Genomic DNA, 9472 nt, shown 5'->3' with positions numbered 1-9472 from the left:
GTTTCCACCTGTGTCATGCTACAGATGAGGAAACCGAGGCCAGAGGCTCAGCGGCGGCCGCACTGGGGCCCCGTGAGCCCTGCGCTGAGCTGCGCGGTCATCGCCCACATGACGTCAGCATCGCCGACCGGCCGCTGGGCCACTCCGAGGGAGAGGGGTCCCCGCCCCCCACGGCAGAGGGTCACGCAGAGCCAGAGACCCTGTTTGGAGTCCCCTGCTCATGGCCAATTTCTCTCGACTGGGTTGAAAAACGTAATAGAAAAAGGCTTTTCCAGCAAACGTAATTTTACTAAGGGGCTACGGGGAGCCCGAGGGGGCCCTGGCAGCTGGTTTCAGCGGGCCCCAGGCCTTCATGTGCGCTGCGTGTTATCAGATGCGGCCATGGCCTGCGCTAGCAATTTCCTCTTTTATTTGCACAGTGACCGTGTGGCCAGAAAAACAGTCACCGACGCGTGTCTGACGGCGGGAGGGGTGTTCCGGGGGTGTTTCTCAGAAACGAGGGGCTCACTGCAGGGGCTCGCCTGGCCCTGGAACGTGGAGGGGCGGTCTGCTCTGCACCCCGCACCCCAACCCCGGGGCCTGGAGGGTGTTCCCAGGGAACTGGGGTGGAGGGCTGAGCAGACGGGGAGCGGTGGGGGAGCTCCTCTCCACGCCAGGCGCCGGCCTCGGCCTAGCAAGCGGCGGCGGCCTCGCGCGCCAGAGGGACGGAGGTGTGAAGGGCAAGGACGCGGAGGCTTCCCCATGGGGCCGACCGGCAGGCTCCGGGGAGGGAGGCCGGAGGGAGAAGGCGCCTCGCCCACCTGCGCCTCCAGTGCGTGCTTTGAAGTGGCCCGAGACATCCCACCTGCGGCCTGGGCCCTGTCCCGCCCGGTGAGGGGTGCGGCCTCAGGCCAGGGGGAGCACCCCCTCTGAGCGGAATGCGCAGTGCCGTTTCTCGGGGGGGGGGCAGGGGCGTCCTGCGCCTGGGGGGGCCCCCAGATCCAGGTCCTCCCGACTCGCCCAGGGGAAGGAGGAAAGAGACCGCTGGCACTGTCCCTTGCCCCGGCTGCGCCCGGACTCTCCTGGCCTTTGAAGTCCCCGGGGCCGTGGCGCCCTGCTTCAGCGCAGGGGCCGCTCGGGAATGCCACACACCGCCCTGGGGTGTCGGGGCGAGGGGGCCCGCACACCTGAACGGGCCCCAGGCGGCGGCAGGCCGTGCGTCTGTGGCCACACTCTGTGTGGCTCGCGGCATGAGGTGGCTGGTTCATGCATTTCTCACAATGCACCACGGTGAGTCTTGGGGCCCGGGGCGGGGCCGCGGGGTGGCGGGGCTGCGGTCGGCGGGGCCCGAGGTTCTGAGGGCTAACAAGCTCCCCGGCGCTTGCCCTTCTGTGAGACCGGAGTAGCTTCCCGTCCTGCTGAGTATACCGAAGCGGTTGGGGGCACCCCCCCCCAAGATTGACCCAGGAAGGGCCTGCAGCCCAGTCCCGCCGGGCAGCCTTGCGTGGCTCAGACCACGGCCCTGGCAGGTCCCGCATGAGGAAGAACCTGATTCTCCTCTTGGGGACAGACCTTAGTGTCCTCGGGACGCTTAGAACGAACACCAGCAGCTCCTGGGCCAGGAAGACGGCGGGCTGGGCTCAGCCCGACCAGGGAAGAAGCCAGCCCTGCGGACTCGGGCTCCGTGGCCCTGGGCTGCGGCTCAGCGACCCGGGCCTCCGTTTGCCTCCTTCGCGCGGGCCAAAGAAGTCTGCACCACAGGGCTGGTGTGAGGGTGAAGCCGCACGGAGAGTGCAGACGCTTGCCGAGTGCCTGGCACACAGGAGGTCGGGAGGGCCGTCTCCAGGTCTCCTGGGCGTACCTGGGGTTTTCTGCTGTAGCTCGCAGGTGCCATCGCCCGCTCCCCTGGGACTGGCCGGCCTGCGTGAGGTCCGCGCGCTCCCCGAGACAGCTCCGCGTCGGGCTCCTTCCTCCCCGCCCCGGGGTGCCCACCTCCGCTGTCCCGCACCCCCAGCATGACGCATGACCCCCTCCGGCGCACGACACCTCCCACACCCCAAGCTGTCCTCCCTTCCCCTCCTGTTCCTGAAATAGGCCCACCCCCGAATCAGCCCTGCTGGGGGGGAGGCTGGGCTTGCAGACGCATCCGGCCCAGACCGGACATCCACCGGGCGCCCATCTGGTCGCTCTGAGCCTGGCGGCTCAGCCAGAGGCCCGGGGCAGGGGTGGGAGGATGAGGTGGCAGCAGGCCTTTGGGTTTTCCAGCAGTAGGGAGGAGGTGAGAGACCCACAGCCTGGTGCCCGAAAGTGGCGGTGCTGGGGGCAGGCTCTCCCCGCCCTCTGACTCCCGTGCCCGGGCCTGGTGGCGCTCGGCCGTCCGTCCGGGAGCAGCCAGGGCCAGATTATGCCTGGCCGGGAGGTGAAAGAGAGTGAACAGATGGCTCTGAAGGTGGGAGAGTACAGAAACCAGAAACATGAAAGCGAGGAGGCCGGGGAATGGCCTCTTCCTGCAGAGTGAGGTCAGGACGCAGCCTCCAGATACGGGGCAGCCGCCCCGCTCCACCCCAGGGCGTGAGATGCAGACTCAGGACAGACGCAGCAGCCAGAAACACCAGTCCGCAGCGGGGGACAGGAAGAGACCTGAGCCCAAGCAAACCCCTGCCGTTCGCTCTGAAAGAGGAGACGTGCTGCCGGTGGCTCAGCCATGCTACAGGCCGGCCAAGGAGCGACCCCTGGCCTGGGCCCCGCCTGCACAGCCTTTCAGAGCCAGGGCCGGGGCCTTTCCTGGGGACCCGATGCCAGGGTCAGCCCAGGTCCAGACCCCAGGCCGTCTTCCCATGGCTGGGAAGGGCCCCCGGACGGGCAGCTTCTTCCAATCTGAAGCCCGCAGCACGACCCTTGTCTGGGCTCTGCTGGCCGGTTGGGCAGCCACAGCGGCTGGTCCTGGCCCTCTCCTAAGCGCTGGCCCTCGCGGGAGGACGGCTGTCCCCGAGCTGCCCATGCACGTCGGAGGTCTGCGTGGACCAGGACAGGGACAGGCAAGCCCGGACGTGGGGCAGGGGAGAGAGGCCCATCCCCCCGAGACCGAGAGCTCGCCGTCGGAGACGTACCATTCACTAGGCTGGCATTTGCACTATCTGCAGCATTTGAACCTGCCGCACCGTCGGCCGCTGTGGGGTGGGAGGGATGGAAAATGCAGTGTGTCACGATGGAGAAAACAGCAATGACAGCGGGGACGGGAACCGACTTGCGGGGTACCAGGCCTAGCGTCTGAATGAACACCTCTGTTGGAAATCAAGAAACTCCGTGGCGGGGGTGGGTGGGTGGGGGGAGGTGAGCAAGGCCAGGGCATCATGGGAGACACGCAGCCATGGAGGGTCGCTGGGACTGAACATGGAGGATGATCAACGTGGTTGGGGTGGGGGTGGCACTGTCCAGGGCGCCCTGCTGACCCAACCAAGGAGGCGGGCCTGACCAGCAGCCCATCAGGGCCACAGGGGCCTGTGGCCAGGAGCCGATTCATGATAGTCAACCACTGGGCAGCGTGGGCACTGGCCCCCACGTGGGCATCAGGCAGGACCACTGTCCTGACCCTGGCGGTGACCTGGATGCATGCCCCGTCAGGTCACTCGCTGCCTAACCCCACCTCCTTGCTAACGAGTGCCCTGAAGGTCAGTTTGGCAGCCCTCAGCGCAATGTCCGGAGAGGTGGCCCTGGGCATGGAGCGTGAGTTTTAATCTGGAAACTAAACAGGACCTGAGACGGCAGTCCCCTCTTGTGCCTTCTCGGGGTGGGGAAGTGGGTTCCGGGAGAAGCCCCCACTGCCGGTGAGGCGGACGGTTGTGGGCGACTGGGCTCTGCCGGGCGTGAGGGGGCAGAGCCGTGGGGCCACACGGTGGTGAGTGAAGCACTGCACTGAGGGTCTGGGGGCTGAGGGCCGCGGGGGGCGGGGGGCGCTGCTGTTTGAAAGTGACCAGCAGAGCCAGCACCGGAAGGGCCAAAAGGCAGAGAGGTTGCTGCTGGGTCCGGTGGGGCTGGCGGCACCGGGGGGCACAGCGGACGGTCTGAGGGCCAGTCGCTGGCCTTCTCCCGCCGTGCACTGGTGGGCTCGAGTAGGGACCCGTGTGCTCCTGTCCTGCAAGCCCCATCTGCCCTGAAGGGTGTCTTACTGTACCTGGTAGCTGAAGGCCATCCCCCTTCTTCACACCTGTGTGATGATTTTTGAGACATGTTAATGAGGAGAAGCACGCGTGACCTCATCTGCACTCCTGAGCGCGCACAGGCGCACACACAGGACCCATGCAGGCGTCACCCTGGGCCTGGCCCCCTGGCTGGCGAGCCCTACGCGGGGTCCCTGGTGGAGCTGCCGGGCCGGGGGCCGGGCCCAGCCCCGCTGTGCACGTGGAGGTGACCCTCTGCGTCTCCCCTCTGTCCTTTGCACTGACTCCTCCGTCAAGGCCCATCTTGCCACTGGCCGTTTCAGTCCCCAGGGTCTGGTCCCTGTTGCTTCTGTCCCTCGTCCAGGCCCCAGTGGGGTCAAGCAAATGAGCAAAGGCACCGAACCCTGCCCAACTGCCCGCATTTGTCCACCTGCCTGCAGCCTGGGGCCACAGCTGGTCAGTTTCCATGTCATTGTGTGGTACTGCCCTGGCATGCTCTGGGATTCTTGGTCAGGACTCTGTCCTCAGCTAACCTCAGCTTTCCCCTTGCCGCCTCTGGTCGAACCCCCCAGGTCATAGCTCAGTGCCATTGTTCCTGCTGGGGTGGGGGCAGCCATGTTCTTAGGGGATCCTGTTAGATCCTTGGGAACAAATGACCTTCAGCCGTGGCCCAGGCTCTGTGCCCACTTGGCCTCTGACAGCTGGAAAGGGCAGGCTGCCCCTGAAACTCAGGGACAGTGGCCTGCTGGCTCATCTTTCTCTGGACTCAAGAAGGCCTGGGAGGTGTGGGGCCTGTCGTGGGGGCAGGAGGCAAGACAAAAGACAGAGGATGGGGAAGGGAGTCCCAAGACTGTGTATGGGCGTTGGGCAGAGAGCCGGCTCTGCTGGGGCCGCAGGCCCAGGCCTAGGATTGGGGGTTGATGCTGCGATTTGGGCTTCTTGCACCTTCTGGGCCTCCTTCTCTCTGCTCTGTGAGGCACTGGTGTCCTGGCTTCCAGCTTGCCGCTCTGAGGGAAGCCCAGGGAAGAAGGATACTTGTTTCCAAGGGGGAGGAAGTGACAGAATCCAGGTGAGGGATGGGAGAGGGGACTCACAGCAGCTGACCTACAGCCACACAATGGCCACTAGAGTCCCCAGAGTCCCCTCTGCTCAAGCCTGTGCTGGATGGGTTTATAATTGTGCTCAGTGGAAATGAGAAAAGTGGCAGGAATAGGTCTAGGTGGGGGTTTCTACTCGATTTTGGCATGATGATGAGATCAGGTTATGCTTGAGGTTAGAGGCTCAACAAAGTGCTCAGGACTCTTGGCCTGGCCCTGGGTAGGAGTGGTGGGAAGGAGGGGCCCACGACATGACTGAACGAGACAGAGACTGGGACAAGACCCTTTAGATGTAACAGATAGAGCCTTCCCGGCCCACTCCAGACCTCGTGGACACAGGAGGTGACTGTTGGCACAGGGTATGGACATAAAAGCCACTCAATAACTATTTTGTTGAGTGAATGAATAAACAAACAAAAAAATGTGGCCTTAAGAGCTCCCCTCTTGATTGGTGAGGGGGTTGAGCTTACCTTTCTTGTCTTTTTTCTCTTCTTCCTCGCCACCTGCCCCCAGCAGGGTAAATATGATGCCAGTCTGAGAGTTCACACCCACTGCGGTGACCACCATCCGTCCTGAGCCCTCCATCACATGGGTCCCTGTGGGACGGGATAAAAGCCAAGTCACCACTGCATGCTCAAGCTCTCTCCCCAAAGGAGAGGCAGGAACTCAGCTCCGATCAGCTCCTGCTGAGGGCCTGCGCATTGACTGTAGTTATAGATGTGTGGTGGGACCCTCTCTGTCTCCCTCTCCCCCTCCCTCCCAACACACACAGGCCAGGCACAGACCATGCTGCCTTCTTATTGACAAATATCTGGGACCCAACCTTATGTTGCTTAATGCTGCGAGCAGCGAAGAAAGCCAACTGAGCCCTAGACACCAAGCTTAATGGGGTCCACCCCTTTCCACAGATCTGTGGAAAGAATTCAGGGCACTGGGATCTGTTCTTTCTTTTCACACATGCTTAACTGAAATATAACATTTCTCCCCACTGTGAACGTAGGCCACAAACCCAGGCACATGAGCAGGGCTCACAATGCTATCACATGCATCACAGAAGTCCCGGATTTTCCACTTCACGTTACAGCTGTTGTCGATGTCCCTAACGCAGTTACTGATTTGGCGGCTGAACTGTTACTGGCTGTGCTAACAAAGAAGCATGTAGGCTGCATGCCATACATTTATGTTTCTATCGCTTTAACGCTTTAAAAATAATTGGCGCCTCTGTGGTCCCATGCGTTTCATTCTATGCTTTCGAGGGTCTGTCCAGAGTGCTGGTGTTACTCACGGACTCCAGTGCTCCACGATGCACTGCAAGTCAACAGCCTCTTCCCTACAATTTTAATTTTCTCAAACCAGGTTCCAAAGGGCCCTGGGATTCTTTCAACTGCAGGTAGGGCCCTAAGGCACAGGGATGAGGGGTGTCTGGTAAGAGTGGTTTCACTTTCATTCATCTTAAGGCTGCCACGTCAGCTGTCATTTGAGAAGAGGGTTCTGTTGCTCCTGCAAGGCAGGCCCCTGCCCTGAACAGGCTCAGAGAGCAACTGCTCAAGACCACCTGGGGCAGGTGAGATGCAAAGTCAGAAAAGCACAGGCTGGTCTGAGGTGTGCTCAGGCCTCACAGGCCCCGGACGGACTGCACGTGCCGGCCAGTGGTCACTCGGGACAGTGGGCTCCTGGGTCCCCTGCAGCGAGCGTTGCGCCCTCCTGCTGGCTTGCGACAGCATCTCTGCCCTGGCCGCTGCCGTCCTGGGGGACGGGGCTTTGTGCCCTGAGCACTGGAGAGGCATCATCTTTCTGAGGACTGGTCTGGCCCCGTCTAACCGATGGAGAGGCGGGGTCCTGAGGGTCAGAGGCCATGGTGGGAGTTGGGGGTCCTGGGTTCTGCCTCCAAATGCTGTGTCAGTGATCTGAACTTTTTTTTCCCCAGCCTCCTTCCAGTCCCGTGGCCCGCCTCATCCTTCTCCAAACTGTCTGGAACCTTCTGCCCTGTCCAGCATCTCCCTTAAACTTTCCCAGATCACCCTACTGGCCACTGTTCTCAAGGACAGGGCCTTGAGGTCACCCGGGTAAACCCAGGAGCTCCCCTGCGGTGCTAAGTGCCAAGAGGGCCTCTCGGCTTTCCACGAGCTCCGGAGGTTTCCGGGCCCCGCCGGGAGGCCCGCCGTCTGGCCCGGCACCGCCCCCTCTTGCTGTGACGCTCCAGCACCGTCCGGCCTCTGGGCCTCTGCACTTGCTCTTGGCCGGCTGCTCAGCTCACCCGGCTCTCGGCTCCCACGAGGGCTCCCACCCTCCCCAGCCACGTGCCTCACGGCCCTGCTCTCTTCCCATGGCACCCTGCGCCCTTCTGGAATTTTCACATTGCCCGACTCTCCCCGGTGCACGCGAGCTGCTCCAGGCTGGAACCCCTGTGCCTGAGTCACCGCTACCCCCAGCACCAAGCCAGGGCCCCGCACGCAGCCGGTGCCCAAAGTCACTGCCCCTGACTGATTCTTTGCCCTCGCGAGAAGGGGTTTACATGACTGACTTCGCCAAACCAAGCCACTAGGTCGTAAGTCCCCCGAGGGCAGGGTCCTTCGTCCACCCCGGCGCCATCCCCTGCCCCAGCAGCGCTGAGCAGAGTAGGCTCAGTGCGTGTTCCCCGGGGAGAGGGAGGGGGTGCTGGCTTGGCGCGGAACTGGCGCAGATCCGGAGCCTAAGAGATCTTCTGGCCTCGTGAGGGGGACCCAGCACCCCAACCCTGAGGAGCAGGCCCCGCGGGGGTGTGTGCCCATCCTGGGCCGCAGCTCACCTGACAGCAGCATGGGGTCCTTGTCCACGGACTTGCGCACCTGGTCAGATTCTCCCGTCAGCGAACTTTCATCGATCTTGAGGTCATTGCCCTGGATGAAGAGGCCGTCGGCGGGGAGGAGGTCGCCTGGAGGGAGGAAGGGCGCAGTCAGCACGGTCTCGGCCCGCACACCTGGGACGGGCGCCATCGCGGTTCCCGGAGTTCCAGCCACATCGCAGGTGCTAGGTGCGCCCATCTGGCGCCCGGGGCAGGCTACGGCAGGACCCAGCAGTCCGCCCAGAGGCGCCGCAAAATGCTTCGGTCTGCCGAGTGTTCTGGCTTGGATCGGGGGCCCAGTTTTCTTAATTTCTTGTTGTCTGGTCTTCAGGGTGGTAGGGGGAAATCCTTTTGGAAGGGATTCGTTGGGTGGAGGAGACCTCAAGCAGGCTCCTTATCAGGGGAAAACAGCCCCTTTGGGCTGAGTGAGGAGGAACACGCCAAGCTCCCCCATCTTCTGCCCCTGCTTATCCAGGACTTAGCTCCTCTACATGCCTTTGGTGCCAGCCTGCACTTTCTCCACGGTGGGGTCCCAGGCGAGAATGTCCTCTCACCCACATCTACTCCCTCTAATGGTTTCCTGACCTTGGGAGCATTCTCAGGAGTTCACATCAGGGGTGGGAAATTAATTCAAACCATTTAGTCTTCGGAGTGTCTTGTTGAGCGGTCTTTAGAGGCTGGTTCTAGGCGTTGAGCTGTGATTGATTAATAATGTCTGCTGCGGTAGCAGTCTGGACAGTGGTGGCCATCTCTGCTTTAGAGGGATTCTGGAATCCTCCCCCCTCCAGGAAGTAGCCTCCCGCCTCCCCAAGAATCTCCGAAGACGGCCGGCGTAGGCCCGGCCTCAGGGGCGCACCTTCTCCCCGGGCCGCGCTCTGGGCCTGCCTGCCTGCCACGCCCGCGCTCTGACGCTGGCTCCGTGGCGGGGACACCCACCATACTTGATCTGGGCGATGTCCCCGACCACGATCTCGGCCACGGGGATCTGGACCACCTGGTTGGCCCGGACCACGGTGAACTTCTGCTCCTGCTCGATGCGGCTCTGCAGGCCCCGGAACTGCTTCTCCTTGCTCCAGTCGTTGAAGGCCGTGACCAGGACCACGCAGATGACGGAGAGGAGGATGGCGGCGCCCTCGATCCAGCCTGCCTCGGCCTCCCCCTCATCCTCTGCCCCGCCCTGGGCTGTCGCACATCCTGCAGGGAACAGAGGAAGAAGAGCAGGGTCAGCCAGGCGGAAGCGACCGCCCGGCCCGGACTCCAGCCGGCTCTGCCGGATACAACGTGCTGCTGGTGGCAGGCGCGTTCTGTGCCTGCGTGGGACGCCCGCCCCACGCAGGGGGCGCCCACCCTCTCTGCACGGGGGCTTCTCCCCTTACTTCCTTGGGACTGTCAGCAGCCTCAGACTGCTTCAC

The 9472-nt window shown here is 63.0% G+C and overlaps 1 protein-coding gene across 8 annotated transcripts in view; it reads right to left on the bottom strand.

Annotated features, from left to right (window-relative positions):
• The window catches only part of ATP2B2 (ATPase, Ca++ transporting, plasma membrane 2), a 198404-nt gene that overhangs the window by 42373 nt on the left and 146559 nt on the right, over positions 1-9472 (bottom strand). For 4 of the 8 annotated variants that reach the window (XM_012732135.1, XM_004692376.2, XM_012732134.1 and 1 more), the window contains exons 4-8: positions 8997-9254; positions 8025-8150; positions 5707-5832; positions 4154-4186; positions 3090-3149 (exon numbers count right to left, since the gene is read on the bottom strand). In XM_012732135.1, coding sequence (XP_012587589.1) covers positions 3090-3149; positions 4154-4186; positions 5707-5832; positions 8025-8150; positions 8997-9254 — 603 coding nt within the window. The remainder of the gene's footprint in view (positions 1-3089; positions 3150-4153; positions 4187-5706; positions 5833-8024; positions 8151-8996; positions 9255-9472) is intronic. The other 4 variants (XM_012732138.1, XM_012732139.1, XM_012732140.1 and 1 more) reach the window with 2 other exon arrangements.

Source organism: Condylura cristata, unplaced genomic scaffold, assembly GCF_000260355.1.
Source record: "Condylura cristata isolate star-nosed mole 26May11 unplaced genomic scaffold, ConCri1.0 scaffold00033, whole genome shotgun sequence".
Classification (NCBI taxonomy): Eukaryota; Metazoa; Chordata; class Mammalia; order Eulipotyphla; family Talpidae; genus Condylura; species Condylura cristata.
Note: the sequence above shows the minus strand (reverse complement) of the source record. Positions and strands in the feature narration are given on the sequence as shown.